Here is a 17,692-nt window from a genome sequence, read left to right as displayed (position 1 = left end):
TCAGATTATAATTTGGTGCCCTTTCCCTTCATAATCAATTCAGTGTGTATGGTATGCAGGCTTCTCACCAGGTCATCTCTCCCTGGTGATATTGAAATGTATCACTACATCCACGTCTTGTCACTCAGTATAGTATAACGTGTACACTACACTGTAAAGATCTCAGTACAGTAGCACCTTTTTGGTGAGCAGAAAAGCGTTACTATAGTAACCTCCATTCAGGCTACATTTATTGTCTCCAGTTCTGCAAGGCAGATCTGGCCACCATCACATCTTCACGTACTCTTGCTTTGATTCCTATAGGAAAGTCAATCCTTTTGGAATATGTCTATGACCATCTCAGCCTTGTACTTAAAATGCCCATGTGACCACTCACTCTGCTCCTCACTGGGACTAAGCTCAGTTGGAGAATGTTTGCCCAGGGAGAAACCCCGGCATGATCTCCAGCACCGCATCATTCAGTATGGTGACATAGTCCTGTAATCTAAGTACTCAGGAGGTGGAGGCAGGAGGATGAGAACTTGAGCTGATCTTCAGCCTCACCCTGGGGCACACGAGACCCTATTTATAATAAATAATTGCTTACACTCTTCTGCAGTCATTTCCAGCTCAGCTCACTCTGTGGAACCTGGGTGGCATCTAAAGTTCCACCATCACGGGACCTCCTCTCTCTCTCTCTCTCTCTCTCTCTCTCTCTCACACACACACACACACACACACACACACACACACGCAGCTCCATGAATTTATTATGGACTTCCCTACTTACCCATCTTCACTTCCAGCTTTTTCCGGAAAATTCTGTTCTCCACTACATGCTTAAAATGTCTCAGTTCCAATTTAAGGTATTGTACCCTGAGTAGCGTAGTGACTACTACCAGGTATCTAATCTACCCTTTACCCTTCTAGACAGTTTGTTTTTTGTTTTTGTGTTTTTGTTTTTTGTTTTGTTTGTTTTTGGTTTTGTTTTTTGTTTTTTGTGGGGTTTTTTTGTTTGTTTGTTTTTTTGTGTTTGGTTTTTTCGAGACAGGGTTTCTCTGTATAGCCCTGGCTGTCCTGGAACTCACTCTGTAGACCAGGATGGCCTCAAACTCAGAAATCCACCTGCCTCTGCCTCCCAAGTGCTGGGATTACAGGCTTGCGCCACCACTGCCCAGCCCTAGACAGTTTGTTTTGTGTACATTTCTGCTATTTCTTTTTATATAGCATCTCACTGTGTAGCCCTAGCTGGCCTGGAACTCACACACATCTGCTTGCCTCTGCCTCCCGAGTGCTGGAATTAAGGGTGTGTTCCCGCACACCTGGCCTTAACGTTGTCCAGGGCATCTGTGGTTCAGCCTCCCGATGCATGGGGTGGTTTTCTGGCATCGGCCGGGCAACCTCCTCAGCTGCCCATTAGGTCAGTTTCACGGAGCAGAAAGAAGGAGAGGCATACACTTCCAGCTTCTCTTGTGCATCATCACCTCGCGGGGCAAGTGCTCCATCTTCCCGGTGGACTGGCTGTGGCTCAGGCTGTGCTACAGATGGACGCTGTACCGTGTTTACTGACTAGGGAGGGAAGCGTAGGAGAGAGCCCGTGGAAGAGCCGGGCGGTGCCGGGCTGCAGTAAGTGGGTGGGTATCAATCGTATCCCGAGACGTAGCAGACAAACGATCAGAAATTGATATTTGCATATTAACGTTTATGTAGTTTAATATAATTCGGTATGTAGTGATGGGTGCCTGGGGCTGCTCAATGGGACCCGCGGAGCTGCATCTTTGGGCACAAAGCCCTGGTCACGAGAGCACCACTATTATAGTTTGTTCTCAAGATGATCAAGATCATCCGCGAAGCCAGGCAGGATGGCGTACCCTCCCAGCCCTCGGAAAGCAGAGCAGGAGGACGGTCCCTGTTCAGTGCCACACTCTGGTCTACACAGACCGAGAGAATGCTAACCTGAGCTATGTCACACGAGCTTTCATTTTATTCTAATGTTCTACTTTGGCCTATTGATTTCTTTCCTCTACTGTACTGGACGCTTTCACTGACAACTGCTCTCTCCCCATTTATCATTGTTACCTTCTCCATCTACCTCTGCACTATTTTCTATATATGCAAAACACAATAAATAATACAGAACTAAAAAGCAAACACTTGGGTTTTTTTGTTTTTTGTTTGTTTTTGTTTGTTTTTTGTTTTGTTTTGTTTTTTGAGATAGGGTTTTTCTGTATAGCCCTGGCTGTCCTGGAACTCACTCTGTAGACCAGGCTGCCCTTGAACTCAGAAATCCGACAGCCTCTGCCTCCCAAGCTAAAAACAAACACTTGCAATTGAGAATAGATCCCCCCCCACACACACACACACACCTCTGGCGACCGTGAAAAGCCTCGGTGTCACATTTATTTCAGACTTTCACCTTTAAAGATCCTATCCATCTTCAGTTCCCATTTCCCAACAAACCTACCTAGTTTTCTTTTCTTTTTCTATTTATTAATTTATTATTTATTTACTTTTTAGTTTAGAGGGAAAAAAAGAAATCTTTTAAGTCTCCGAGAAAATACAGACAAATGCTATTTTTAGTAATATGCAGCATCTCAGTCTCTTAGAAATAAGTGATATTACACGTATAGGCAGGATGTAAAATCCCCTGTAAATATGAGACAGCCTTGGTCTTTCACTGTGCCACAGTCTACAAGCTTTGCCTGGTTATGTGTAACTAACCTACTGTACTGGTGGTCTCTGTATCGTTGTATTGTGGGAGTGGCCATGACAGCTCCTAAAGGAACAGAAACTACAGGAAGATCCTTGAGAAGTGTTGGCAAGTTGTACCTTCACAAAGGGTAGCACGCATGCTCTTCTCCAGCCTTCACAAGGGAAAAAAAGGCAAAGAAAAAAAAAGGCAAAAGATTTATAGTAAACGGAAGTAGTCTGGATTGGTCATATCCGCTTAAATCTCCGCGGAGATCGGTTCTGTTATCGTTGCCCGCACTGCAGGAGAGTTTGGATTCTAACGCCGAGAGCCCGGGGCGGAAGTCGCCAGGGTCCTGTGCGGAGTTCTCTGCGGTGCTGTGAGAGGTGAGCGCAGCGGCGGCGCAGGGAGGAAGCCCTACTATTGAACGCTGATTTAGTGTTGAGTAACAGCTGACACCGCTGCTGGGGGAGGCCCTGGCTGAGCTGGGGTGGGACTCCCGTGGGAGTTGGGAGAGCAGGGGTGCGGAGAGAGACAATGCAGCTCCCTACCGCAAGCCTGGGGCTAGCGTCTCTGAGGGCGATCGCACTGCTTTCTAATGGCCTGCGAGAAGAGAAAAGGCAGATACAAATGGAAAATGAGATTATTGGTGGTTTGGGCTCAGCTGGGAAAGGTCGGCCCTTCCCAGGCAGCCTGTGCCGCCGGCCGGGGAGGCTAATATTAGGAACACATGAAACAAAAGCCAGGGGGTTTGCACGTGCACACTCTGAAGTGGGCACAGGCATGAGAGCTGCGAGATGAGCCTTTGTGCAGGCAGCGGGGCTTGTAAGACAGGACCGTTTCATTCCTAGCATGCAATCTCCTGTAAGGAGCTAGCGCTGCAGAGCAAAGTTTAAAAGGCAAATCCTTATCCCCAGGCTCATTTTATGGGAGGTCCAGGACCCTTTGCAAATGAGGCGGTTCAAGGCTGCCTCTGCTGAGACCACATGATCACAGTAAGAGCCAGTGATTGGCATTTGAGCAGAATGACCCTGTGTCCTTATTGGGAGATGTTCTTTGGGTATCACTATTGAGTTTATTGAGGAGTCTCTGGAAACTCCTCAATTGCCATCTCTAGTGAACATTTCTTGGTCGCCAAAGTAAGTAATAATGTTCTGTGGAACCAGGCATGCCCATTTTAACCCTGAGGTCAAATTAGTCCTCAGGTCAGTGTGAAAGTCCGGGATGTCAGTGAATATGTTCGGTTTACCATGAGGACATTGTGGACAGGGGAGAAGTGCTTTGTGTGGAGGGCCTGCTGGTCATGTGCAGGGTTTCCAAGGTAGGGAAGAGATTGAGCCACTGAATTTAAGGGAAGAAAGCAAGGTGTCAGTGTGGGCATAGATGTAAAAAGAAAGGCAGAGAGAGCCAGGAGTGGCCATCACCACACCACACTGCGCCACATCTCTGCTCTCAGAAGGCAGGAGGAAGAAGAAAGGGTTCTAGGTTCTGGGCACACAGGGACCGCACGAGACCACGAGCACTGCATGTGGTTTAGAGCAGGGAACGAACGAGACTGCTCCTGCTCTTCTTCCTAGGGTGCATTCTGGACCAGCACATAGCCTTATTTGTCATTTCGTCAAGGGAAATGGTTATACTAAAGTTGATGACACGGTTAAAGGAGCTCTCGTGAGAGCTGGGTGCGATGGCGCACACCTGTAGTCCCAGCACTCAGGAAGCAGAGGCAGGTGGCACTCTGTGAGTTTGAGGCCAGCCTGCTCTACACGGAAAGCTCCAGGCCAGTTGCAGCAACATAGTGAGACCATGTCTCAAAAAGTTGGGGGCTGGGCAGGCCTGTGTGTGAACAGCTTAACAAAGCTCAGAAAAAAGGAGCAGCCTGAACGCCTTTTTTTTTTTTAATTAATTAATTTATTTATTTTTCCTGAACGCCTTTTTATACACATTTCTCTGCAGCTTCTGAGGGCGCGCTGAGCTTTAAATCACCGCAGGTCCTCGGTGCCCATGGTACACACCCACATCCTCGCTGTGGAAACAACTAGGTTAATTCCTCATCTTCTCACAAGTCAAAAGATACAGCAGCGGCAGTGAATACTTCCTAACTATCGTGTTTTGTGTTTACGTCAGGGAAGGGGAGTTGTTTGGGTTTTGGCATGTGTGTTGTATGTGGTATATACGTGTGGGCGTGGGCAGAGGCGCGAGTCTGTAAGTGCGCCTGCGCAGAGGCCAGAGTAAGATTGTGTATCCTGCTCCATCACGCCCTGTCTTTTCCCTTGAGATTGGGTCTGCCGCTGAACCTGGAGCTAGGCTGATAGCCAGAGAGCCCAGAGGTCCTTCTCTCTTTGTCCCACACAATACTGGAGTTACAGGCATTTGTAGCCAAGCCCTGCCTTTTCAGATTGCTGGGGATTTGAACTCAGTGCCTCATGCTGATACAGCAAGTTCTTTTACCCACTGCACCACCTCCCCAGACCCCAGGCTATGGTGCTTGGGTTTTCTTTGTCATCACCCTGGTGAGTACCAGGGCAGGGCTTTTCTGAGCATTGTCTGTTTTAGCATGTCTACACTGTGACATCTTGGGCACTCAGAAACTCATGGGCTAACGCTGGCTGAGGAGGACACAAGGTCATTCCCTCACTGGGGCTTTCTGCTGTCCTTTTAGGTCTAAGTCAGGCCACATCATCCAGGCTGCAAGATTTTTCTACCTCACCACAGCTGGCCTCTCTGCTTAACTGTTCTTCTGGGAACCTCTAGACACTCATCCGGCTTCCAGTCCCTGAGAGAATTGGATCTGCCAGCAAAGAGGCAAGAGAGGAAACATACCTGCTGACATGAATTTGCCCAAGAAGCCCCAGAGACTGCACCCACAGGAGCAGGATGGGTCATGTGAGGTAAGCCGCAGCTGCCCAGGGTCCAGTGCTCTAAAACACGGACATGGGAAGTAGCAGATGTTGGGCTCCCAGAGGCAGACCACAGGGGCCAGTGCTCCTGCACCTCCTAGTCTGTCATGTCACTCCTTGTCCTGCGTCCTGGTGCTTAGGTAGATGTAGCCCTCAAACCTGTGTCCCCGGCCGAGTCCTCAATCCTGTGTCTTCTTGTCCCATTTCATAGCCACTGTCATTTTGTGAGTCTGTCGAAGGAGTTCATTTGATGTGGATTCACGGCTGGTAAGTCTTAGAGATGATGAGTGTGTGAGGATGCTTTGCCAAAAATTGAGATACATGCTGTGTTCTGCTCTAGAGGCTGTGAGGCTTGGGAGAATGGAGCCGAGAAACGAGACTGTCTTAGTTAGGGTTTTGCTGCTGTGAGCAGACACCATGACCAAGGCAACTCTTATAAGGACAACATTTCATTGGGGCTGGCTTACAAGTTCAGAAATTCGGTCTATTATCATCAAGGCAGGAACATGGCGGCACCCAGGCAGGCATGGTGCAAGTGGAGCTGAGATTGTCATCTGAAGTCAACTAGCAGAATACTGGCTTCTCCGTCCTTATATTCCGCTCCAATGCTAGGTCAATCCTTTCCAGGATCAGGAGCCTCTCCATACTTCTTCATGGAAAAGGAGGGAGGTGATTGGAGAATGGATGGAGAGAAGAAGGTTTATGGGGCATATGGGGAGAGGGGATCCGGGAAAGGGGAAATCATTTGAAATGTAAACAAAGAATATAGAAAATAAAAATATTAAAAAAAAAAAAGAATACTGGCTTCTAGGCAGCTAGGATGATGCTCTTAAAGCCCACACCCACAGTGACACACCTAGGCCACGCCTACTCTAATGGGCCACAGCTCCCAATAGTATCTGCTACTCCCTAGGCCAAGCATATATAAACCATAACAGAGGCAGACTGAAGTCTCATGCAGTGACCAACTTTATTCCAAGCAGGTAATTTATACTCAGAGGGCCAAGGGGAATCGCATGCATCAGGTGTCCAATCTCCAGGGCAAGGTGTGTAGAACAGGCAAGCCACATGCACACAGCAAAACTGTGTTTTTCCAGAGACACATAAACAAATAAATAACAAGAGCCAGTTGTAATGAGCAATCCGAAGTAATTTCACTCCTAGCCGCTTTACCTGGAAGTAAAACCCATTCCAAGAACAACTCCATGGTTTTTTGAAGAAGCTGAGGTCGCAGATTGGGTCTTGTTTCCTGACAAGCACTCAGAGTCCTCACACAGCTTCACGATGGGACCAGATTCTTCCAGCATACCATTCATTTCATTACTTATATATGAAATAATTTGTCAGATATATACGCACACTGTTGGAAATATTTCCACCTCAACACGTGTCCTTGGCTAGGTTCAGAGTCTAGGCTGGGAAGCTCTTCCTTACTCTCCCTGAAGCGCTCTGTGAGCTGCCTATTTCCTCTTCACCCGCCCTTCTGGAAATCCTGTCCTTCAAACTTGACTCTCCACTGTTTCTTTTCTCTCTCTCTCTCTCTCTCTCTCTCTCTCTCTCTCTCTCTTTTGGTTTTTTTTGGATTTGGTTTTCTCAAGACAGGGTTTCTCTGTGTAGTCCTGGCTGTCCTGGAACTCACTCTGTAGACCAGGCTGGTCTCGAACTCAGAAATCCGCCTGCCTCTGCCTCCCGAGTGCTGGGATTACAGGCGTGCGCCATCACCGCCCAGCTCCACTGTACTTTTTAATTATCGATTGTTTAGATTTTGTTTTCATTCATTGTGAGGAGTGGCACATGCATACCCAGGTATTCTGTGGAAGTCAGAGGACAACTTGCAGCTCTCTCTCTCTCTCTCTCTCTCTCTCTCTGTCTCTCTCTCTCTGACTTTGTATATCTTGGGGATTGAAGTCATCATCAGGCAGGGCAGCAAGCATTTTTACCTGCTGAGTAATCTCCTTTACCCTAATTCTCTATATTAAAGGGTTTTTTTTTTTGTTTTGTTTTTCTTTTGCTGGCAGAATATCTGTTTTACTTTCTAATCTGTCTAAAAATTGTTATTGTTTTGTCTGTTCATTTGAGACAGAGTCTCACTGTGTAGCTTTCTCTGGCTGGAATTTACTGTCTAGACCAGACTAGCCTTGAACTGGTAATGGTCTGCATACCTTTTTCTTAAGAGCATTGGGACTAAAAGCGTGCACCACACCTACCTGTTATTGTTTTAAAATGCAATTTCAAACTTTATTTTTAATTTGTAATATATCTTTCAGTGAGTTGTCCTCTGGCTCGTGGATGGACTATTTATTATTTATGTCCAAAGATACTGGAGGTATTTTGATGCGGGGTGTTTCTGAATTCATTAATTCCCCAAGTTAGAATGAAACAACGCGAAGTCCTCAGTCTTGAGTGCTCCTCCCTTGCCTGGTCCTCACCGAATCATGATAATTCACCACTCCACTGAGCTGCCTTCCCCGAATCCTAGAATAATGGTAGATCTAAGTCTTAAGCTGCTTATTCCGTTTTGAAGTATCAGTGACAACCCATTTCTGGCTGCTTTGGGGATGAAAATCTGACTGTACAAGAGATGGATATTTTTAGAAACTTTCTTAACTTCTGAAATATTTACATAACATATATTATATAATACATATTTGCATACTCTTATCCATATACTATGAAATAGATATTTCCTAGAAAGCTGAATGATCTGTCACAGTAAAGAATCACTGAGCTAGGTTGCTGTGTGCCGGGCCACCTCTCCAATGAAGAGTAACTCAGAATGGACTGCACATTGCGTATTATAGAGTGTTACAGCGTTATATTTTGTATTACAGAGACTGGTGTCCATTGAGGATGTGACTGTGGACTTCAGCCAGGAGGAGTGGCGGCGCCTGGACCCTGCCCAGAGACGCCTGTACCAGGATGTGATGCTGGAGATCTACAGCCACCTCTTGTCAGTGGGTGAGCATGGCTGGCCGGGGGTCCAGGGTGGGCTTTGTTGAAAATGCTTCCTCCTTCTTTCTCTAGAACATGGTGGGATACCAAAAGTGTGTCATGGTTTTCTCTCATGGTCTGTCCCAGTAGTTCATTACTTTTTGATACTCCAAGTTAATTACTCTGTGCCCAGTACAAAATATTAATTTTCCAACCAGCCAGCACTAAGCTCATTGGATGACCTCAAAAGCTACACACTGAGCAGATATTCTTCCAACTACAGGCTGCCCTATTCCTAGCCCCGGGGCCATCTTCAGGATAAAGAAAAGAAAGGAGGAACAGACAGGAGAGGTTAAGTCCCCGTCTCGTTGTTGGTGTCAAGGTGAGTGGGTAGACTTTAGACGGAGGTGGATGTTATTAGAGCGTCGTCACCAGCCTACCTCATTCATTCCTTCCCCTAGTAGTGGGCACCAGGCTTGTCTCCCCCCCACACTCTTTACAGCTAATGCCACAGTGCATTGTGAATATGAACCAGGTACCAAGTACATTGTGAATATGGACCGGGATGGTGGGCACCAAGCTTGCTTCCTACAGCAACTCTCTACAGCTAATCCTACAATACTGCGTCACTATGATCTAGGAGTGAGGATAAGACCCTCAGAGGAGAATAGTGGGCAGCTGGCTGCCTCGTCGTAGTGACAGCAACACCCAAGTTGACTAACAACCCTATTCTGAAGATCGATGCATAGGTTTTTATGTGCACACCTTGCTTGTCTACACTGGGCGTTACCAAACTGGCAACAAAAAGCAAGTGAAGGGAACTCAGTGGTGGTTGAGAATATAGATACATGTGTTGGTTGGGGGAAGAAATTGGTCTTTTTCTTTTTTCATGATAACCATGGTTAGGGCTGGGGATGCATAGCTCAGTGGTGGCCTGGAAGGCTGGCGTGTGCAGAGCCTTGGGTTCAGTCCCCAGTGTGGTAGAAGTGTAGACAGACAGCTGTGTCAACATGGATAAGATAGACTAGTGAGATACCAAGCTTTCTGCATAGTTGGTTGGGTGGATAAAAAAAACATTGGATTTTTTTAAAATTAGTTTTGTTGTCTTTTTCTTGTGATAGCTGCCACATGTTTTCCTCTCCTGGCCCTTTCCCCACTGAGCTCCTCCAAACCCATCCTGTCGGTCCCCCTCCTTGCTACGAAATGTCCCCTCTCTGCCTGTATCTTCCTCCCTTAAGATACCTTATTAAGGCCTTTCTCTCTCTCTCTCTCTCTCTCTCTCTCTCTCTCTCTCTCTCTCTTTTTTTTTTTTTTTTTTTTTTTTTTGGTTTTTCGAGACAGGGTTTCTCTGTGTAGCCCTGGCTGTCCTGGAACTCACTCTGTAGACCAGACTGGCCTCGAACTCAGAAATCCACCTGCCTCTGCCTCTGCCTCTGCCTCTGCCTCTGCCTCTGCCTCTGCCTCTGCCTCTGCCTCTGCCTCTGCCTGCCTCCCAAGTACTGGGATTAAAGGTGTGCGCCACCATCGCCGGGCAAGGCCTTTTTCTACTTTGACTATTTACATACAACACATGCAGACATACCTGTATGTACACATGCAGAAATTAAAATCTAGAGGCCACCTAAATGAAAAAACGTGGTACTCAGTCTTTAAGGAGTGCCACTTCATTCCCCTCACCTCACGGCAAGTCCCATTCATGTCACTACAGTTGTCAGGATTTCGTTTTTTCTTCGTGGCTAACTAAAACCCCTGAGGTGCATGTTTTCCCCCTGAGGTTCATGTTCTACATTCTTTTAGTTCTTTCATCTGTCGAGAGACATCCGGTTCTGTTTCTCAGTGCAGCATAAATGGCTGTGCAAACAGGCCTGCTTACGTTCATACGTAAGACCTGGAGTCCTCCAGGCATATAGGCAGGTCAGTCAGGCCGGGTCATATGGAAGTTCTGTTTTGAGTTCTTTGAGACCCTTCCACCCTGGCTTCTATAGTGGCTACAGTTGTTTACACACCCCGGAGCAGGGCTGTAGCTTTCCTTGCCGGCATTTCTTGTTTCTTTCTTTTCTTTTCTTTCTTCTTCTTTTTTTTTGAAGGATTTATTAATTTCTTTTATGTACACGAGTACATTGTTGCTGCCTTCAGACACACCAGAAGAAGGCATCAGACCCCATTACAGATGGTTGTGAGCCACCATGTGGTTGCTGAGAATTGAACTCAGGACCTCTGAAAGAGCTGTCAGTGCTCCTAACCACTGAGCCATATCTCACTAGCCCTGTTTCTTTTCTTAATAGCCATTCTGATTAGGGTGACCCAGAATATGAAAGAAGTTTGAAATTGTGTTTCCCTGATGACTGAAAATATTGAACACGTTTTCAAATATGTATTAGCCATTTGTTTTAAGAATTATCCATTAAATAAATTTATTGCTTGATTGGGGAATTTGGTGTTTTTGCATAGTCTATATATTAATCTGTAGTTATAAAAATTCTTTCCCATTATATTGGCTGCCTCTTCGTTCTGCTGACGGTTTCTTTTGCTGTACAGGTTTTTATATAACCCTGTTATTAGTTAGTGGGATTTTTTTTTCCTGTGCTATTGCAGTCCTTTTCTAGAAGTCCTAGCCCATGCATGTGTCTTTAAAAGTTTTGCTTCTGTCTCCCTCTAGCAGTTTTATAACATCATCTATTACATTCAAATTTTCAGTCTAAGTTGTTTATCTGGACTTAAGAGACTTTCTGCTCTCCACAGCACCCAGTTTGGTTCCCAGTACCCAGTACTGGTTCCCAGTGCCCGGATGGCAGCTCACAGCCATCTACAGTTCCAGTTGTAGGGGATCTGACTTCCTCTTCTGATCGCCACAGGCACTGTCAGTAAATACGCACATGCATGAAACAAAATAAAGGCATCTTTTTTAAGAAAAATGAAAGATGGGGATCTAGCTTCTTTTTTTCTTACAGGTTGTCCCAGCACAATTTGTTAAAGATGCTTCTTAATATATTCTTGAATGTGTTTTGAAATTTTTTTCTTAAGATGTTTTGTGTCAATTTCCATCAAGGAAATTATTCTGTAGTTTCCTTGTATTTCTGTTGTTGTTGTTGTTGTTATGTTGTGTCCTTATCCAGTTTTGGTATTAGATACAAATTCTAGCTTCATACAGTGTGTCTTTTAGTGTTTCTCCCATTTCCACTTTATGGAAAGGTTTCAGGAGTGTTGCTGTTACCTGTTCCTTAAAGATTTGGGAAGATTCTCCCAATGAATATTCTGTTTTCTTTGTATGGAGATATTTTACTGCTGCTTATTTGTTTGTTTGTTTTTTGGTTTTTCAAGACAGGGTTTCTCTGTGTAGCCCTGGCTGTCCAGTAACTCACTCTGTAGACCAGGCTGGCCTTGAACTCAGAAATCCACCTGCCTCTGCCTCCCAAGTGCTAGGATTAAAGACGTGCGCCACCACCGCCTGGCTTTCCTGCTGCTTCTTATGAATCTATTTTTTTTTATATCTTCTTGATTTAATTTCCTTGGTTTTTTTGTTTTTCAAGACATAGTCTCACTCTAATAGTCCTGTAACTCACTCTGTAGACTAGGCTGACCTTGAACTCAGAGGTCCACCTACCTCTGCCTCCCAAGTCCTTGATTAAAGGCATGCACCACTATACTCAGCAGGGTTTTAATTTTCATACGTCATATGTGACTAAAATTTTAATCACTCTAAAATTTCCAGGGTTTTTTTGGTGTTTTGTTTTGTTTTGTTTTTTGTTTTTTTAATGTAAGATTTCCAAGTACTCCCCGGTAAACTGCTTTTGAATCTGTTGTAATAACCTCTTTTTCAATTCTAATTTTATTAATTTGAGTCTTCTTTCCCTGTCAGTTTGGCTAGGAGTTTTTCAATCTCACTGTTTGTTTGTTTGTTTGTTTGTTTGTTGAGATAGGGTTTCTCAGGATGTCCTGGAACTCACTCTGTAGACCAGGCTGGCCTGGGATTCAGAATCTACATGCCTCTGCCTCCCAAGTGCTGGGATTAAAGGTGTGTGCCACCACTGCCTGGACACTTTTTTTTAATGCGTATGGGTGGGTGTTTTGCCTGCACTAACATATATGCACCCCGGTGTGCAGTGCTCACAGAGGCCAGAAGAGGGCATCTGATCCCCTAGGACAGGTGTTTCAGGGAGTTGTGAGCTGCCATGTGGATGCAGGGAACTGAGCAGCCAGTACTCTTAACAACTGAGCCATCTTTTAAATCCCAGTCTCGTCTGTTTCCTTCTGTGTATTGTTATGTTACATCTTTTTTTTTCTTTCCATCTACTTTGGATTTTGCCTTTTTCTTCATTTATTTTGAGACCTTTAGTTGCATCATTAAGTTGAACTCTGATTTCTTTAATGTAAATATCTCAGATATCATCTTTCTCTTGGAACTGTCTGAGCTGTATCCAAAGATCATGGTAAGTTGGTATTCCTCTTCATTTTGTTCCAGAAATGATTTCATTTCTTCCCTGATTTCTTTGCAACTCACTGTTAATTCAGAATATACTGTTTTACGTCCATGTATCTGTACAGTTTCTGTGGCTTCCCTTCTTGTTGGCTTTTAGTTTTATTTCATTATGGAATTAAATGCCACATGTATCAAGGTTTCCAGAGAGGCTAGATGAGGATGTTGGATCCCCTATAGCTGCAGTTAACTGGTTGCTGCTGTGGGCGCTGAGAACTAAACTCCAGCCCTTTACAAAAGCAGCAAATGCTTTTAACTGCTCATATATAGTTGAGATCAGAAAAGGCCACTATATGTGTAAATTGATGTTAAAAAAAGAAAGAAAATTTACTGATCTTAGGTTATGGTTCAGAGATAGAGAGTGCTTTCCTAGATTAAGTAAACTTCCATCCCTGCAAGAGTGTGCTTTTCTCTAAAACTGAAGTCCTCTGCTTTGTTGGTCTCTGTTTGCTTTCAACCTTTGGCTGTCCACTGAGGCTACCTCATAGCAGCCTTAGCACTTTCTTCCCTACACCTTGCCCTACTAGGTCTCCTACATAAATCAAATTCAATGCCCTTGTCCAAACAATCTTCCCCGCAGATTATTGCAGCCATCTTTACCTCTGACTTAAGTTTTCACATTACTATTTCTTCATCTTTAAAACAGGGAAAGCAGTTGTAATTGCTTTATGAGATGGTTTGTGGGATACAACGAGTTAGTTTCCACCATAAGGAAAGCTAATGTTTGGCATGACATAAGGAGTGTAGGCATGTTCTGCTTGTTGGCATAAGTTCCTCACAGATTTTTTTTTGTGCATGTTGTTTATTAACTCTGTGATTTCTCACCCATCCTGTTCATTGTGCATGTCTCTTTTCTTCTCCCAGAAGTGGAGTCAGAGTTTTACACTCCTCGACAGAAAGCTTCTGAGAATGCAGCATTTCAAACCAGTAAGGCAAGTGCCATCACAAGGCACGGTTTGTGGTGTTCTATTTTAGAAGAACTGTGGCAAGATCCTGACCCTGCAAAAAGGGATCGGCAAAACCAGATCCCACCCTGGGGTCCTGGTGTTTTCCTCAACAAGAAAACAGAGAATGCAGACAGAGACTGTGGATGTAAAGAGCCCGGGGAAAACACTCCCTTATTATCCAACCGTATTTCTACACAACGGGGAGCTCCAAAGTTACTTGCAGAACGTTTGAATCATAACCTTGAAGCAAATGGTGAAGAACAAGGCAATGTCACAAAACAGTTTAATGATATTGTTACATCTGGTCACCTTGTCACACAAGACTCTTCTAAGGCTAACTGCACCATTGCTCATGAAGGATGGAATCCGTGCAAAGGTAACCAGTGCAGAAAAGTTCCCAGACATAAACAACCACTTGCAAAGAAAGACGTTCATTCTCATGAGAAACCAGATGAATGCACGGAATGTGGAGAGGTCTTCTACGACGAGTCTGCTTTCTGTGAACACCAGGCAGCTCACACTGGAGAAGGACTTTTTGTCTCTCACAAGTGTGGGAAAGCCATCCTCCAGAAGACAGAGTTTACCTCCCATCAAGAAACTCACCCAGAGAAACCTTATGAGTGTCCCGACTGTGGGAAATCATTTAGTCGAACGTCCAACCTGCAGGTCCATCATCGAATTCACACAGGAGAGAAACCTTATGAATGTCATGACTGTGGCAAATCATTCAACAATACATCCCAGCTGAAGGTACATTACCGAATACACACAGGGGAGAGGCCTTACGTGTGTCCTGTATGTGGGAAAGCCTTCAAGCAGAAGTCAATCCTCAACACGCATGAGATAATTCACACTGGGGAGAAGCCTTATCAATGTACTATTTGTGGGAAATTGTTCAGCTGTCCGTCCCGACTGAAAGTGCATTACCAGATTCATATGAAGGAAAAACCTTATGAATGCGGTGACTGTGGGAAAGGCTTCAAGCGGAAGTCCAGCCTCACCGTTCACCAGAAGATCCATATCAAACAAACACACCATGTGTGCAATGCGTGTGGAAAAGCTTTCAACCAGAAGTCAGAGCTCAGCACACACCAGACACTTCACCTGGGGAAGAATTCTCACAAATGCAGCGACTGTGGGAAGTCATTCACGTACGCATCCCAACTGAAGATGCATCATCGAGTTCACACCGGGGAGAAGCCCTACACGTGCCAGGACTGTGGGAAATCCTTTAAGTACTCATTCTCACTGAATGTGCATTGCCAAATTCACAAGGTGGAGAAGCCTCACAAGTGCAGCATCTGTGGGAAAGCCTTGGCTTCCAAGTACCAACTGGAAGAACACAAGCGAATTCACACAGGAGAGAAACCTTATGTGTGTACTGAATGTGGAAAAGGCTTCCACGGTAGGTCAGGTTTCCTGAGACATCAGATAACTCACACTAGGCATAAACCTTTTGTTTGTCATAAATGTGGGAAGGCCTTCTTCCAGAGGTCACAGTTGACATCTCATCAGCAAACTCATACAGGAGAGAAGCCTTATAAATGTCATTACTGTGAGAAATCATTCAGTCACTCATCCCAACTAACAGTCCATCATCGAATTCACACGGGGGAGAGACCTTACAAATGCAACTACTGTGGGAAGTCGTTCAGCAATTCCTCCCAACAGAAAGAGCATCTCCGAATTCATACTGGGGAGACACCTTACACGTGTTCCGAATGTGGGCAGGCCTTCAGTCGAAGATCATCCCTCAATCTACACACGAAAATTCATACTGGAGAAAAACACCATATATGTAGTGAGTGTGGGAAAGCCTTTAGTCAGAAGTCAGTGCTGCAGACCCATCAGAGAATACACACTGGGGAAAAGCCTTACAAATGTGGTGACTGTGGAAAAGCCCTGGCCTCAAAGGGCCAACTTCGAGATCATCAGCGGATTCACACAGGCGAGAAACCCTACGTGTGCCCTGAATGTGGGAAGGGCTTCTTTGGCAGGTCATCTTTGCATAGACATCAGATAACTCACACTAAGGAGAGACCTTTTGTCTGTCAAAAATGCGGAAAGACATTCATCCAGAAGTCAGCACTGACATCCCATCAGCAAATTCACACAGGCGAGAAACCCTACGTGTGCCCTGAATGTGGAAAGGGCTTCTACAATAAGTCATCTTTACCTAGACATCAGATGACTCACACTAGGGGGAGATCTTTTGTCTGTCAAAAATGTGGGAAGGCATTTCTCCAGAAGTATGTGTTGAAATGCCATCAGCGGACTCACACTGGCAAGAAGCCTTAGGAATGCCATAGGAAATTGTCCCAGAACACAATCCACTGATGTTCATCGTCATTCCTACGTAGAAATGCAGGGAGGATGGGAAATCATCCAGCAGTGCATTCCAACTGGATGTGCAGCACTGGGTCTACACTAGAGAAAGACACTACTGTGCTCTGAGTGTTAAAAGGCTCTTAACAGCATGTCAGATTACAATAAATACCAAGCAGCTCGTACCAGACACAGTTCTTTTAGGCTGTCTTTGTGTGAAGCACGTTTCCTCATAGTCTGTAAACATATTCCTAACTGAGATATAATCTTTAAGTTCCGTGAAGTGAATATTTTAAAGAAATTCATTATACATTATGGCTTCTGTACTTTAAAATATATAGATATACACTGCTTGTGGATAAACACATTATTTGTGAGAGACATTTGCAATAGGATTTCGGAATTCATCCTAGGAGGAAACCCTAAAGCAGCGGGCGGAGAAGGGTTTCTCTATAGAAAATGGCAAAAGACACATTTGTTACCAGACTGTAGGAAAATAATGTTTCTAAAATGCAAGAAAGGAAACAAGACAGTGTTCTCTGCCAAAGTGTGTCTAACATGTATGTCTGATTGCACACTTCTTATTTATATGACATCAGTACTTACATATATGTCATCTCAGTCGAGTGGGGTTTTCCTAACAGGAGTTTCTTCTTTGAAGAATCTAATTTGTGTTGACAGTCTATCCCCTAGTCACACCATCTTGAGACTGTACTATCAATAATTAGTAATCTTTTCATCATATAAAAGTAACTTTTGAGATAAATTCATAAGTGAAATTCTATAGCATTCACTGTTCCTGTTATTATAACTTTTCTCTTTCATGTTAGCTCATCGTACCTGTTTTCTATGTGACCATCTGTAGTGAACTACATAGACAGACCCAACCAGTCATTGATGCAGAAGACAATAGTGTAGAATGTGAGCATATGCGTCTGTGACTGTGTCTGTGTCTGTGTGCGTGTATGAGTGACACAGCACATTTATGGAAGTCAGAGAACTATTTGTGGGAGTTTGTTCTATATTAACAACATTCAGGTCCCAAGAATTGAACGTGTGCCATTCACCACTGAGCCAGCTTATGCCCATTATGGTTTGTTTGGGGTTTTTTGTTGGTGGTAGTGGTGGTGGTGTTTTTGGTGTTTTGTCTTTTTGGTTTTTTGTTTTGTTTTTGTTTTTGGTTTTTTTTTTTTGTTTTTTTTTTTTAGAGACAGGGTCTCACTATGTAACCTTAGCTAACCTGCAGCTTACCAGGCTAGTCTTGAACTCATAGAGACCCATCTGCCACTGTTGTCTCCCATGTGCTAGGACTAAGGGCATATGCCACCATGCCTGCCTAGATTTTTTTAAATAAAGTTTTATCCATATTCATTTGTATGTATTCTGGGGTTGCTTTGCTGCTCCATTAGCACCACTAAGTCACTGTGATCTCCAAGCTACAAATATT

At 44.5% G+C, this 17,692-nt stretch overlaps 1 protein-coding gene across 4 annotated transcripts; it reads left to right on the top strand.

Annotated features, from left to right (window-relative positions):
• Window positions 1-2,817: 2,817 nt before the first annotated feature.
• Window positions 2,818-16,435, top strand: LOC127670173 (oocyte zinc finger protein XlCOF6-like). Of its 4 annotated transcripts, XM_052164542.1 has the most exons (6): window positions 2,818-3,054; window positions 5,328-5,556; window positions 5,777-5,832; window positions 8,397-8,523; window positions 8,780-8,878; window positions 13,838-16,435. In XM_052164542.1, the coding sequence occupies exons 4-6, from the start codon at window positions 8,490-8,492 to the stop codon at window positions 16,216-16,218; spliced, it is 2,514 nt and encodes an 837-aa protein (XP_052020502.1). In that variant the 5' UTR covers window positions 2,818-3,054; window positions 5,328-5,556; window positions 5,777-5,832; window positions 8,397-8,489; the 3' UTR covers window positions 16,219-16,435. The 4 variants fall into 4 exon arrangements, with proteins under 4 accessions (XP_052020502.1, XP_052020493.1, XP_052020475.1 ...); XM_052164533.1 differs by lacking the exon at window positions 5,777-5,832 and having other exon boundaries at window positions 5,420-5,556; XM_052164515.1 differs by lacking the exon at window positions 5,777-5,832.
• The last annotated feature ends 1,257 nt before the right edge of the window (window positions 16,436-17,692 follow it).

This window comes from Apodemus sylvaticus, chromosome 1 (genome assembly GCF_947179515.1).
Source record: "Apodemus sylvaticus chromosome 1, mApoSyl1.1, whole genome shotgun sequence".
Lineage (NCBI taxonomy): Eukaryota > Metazoa > Chordata > Mammalia > Rodentia > Muridae > Apodemus > Apodemus sylvaticus.
This window is presented reverse-complemented; position numbering and strand designations above follow the sequence as displayed.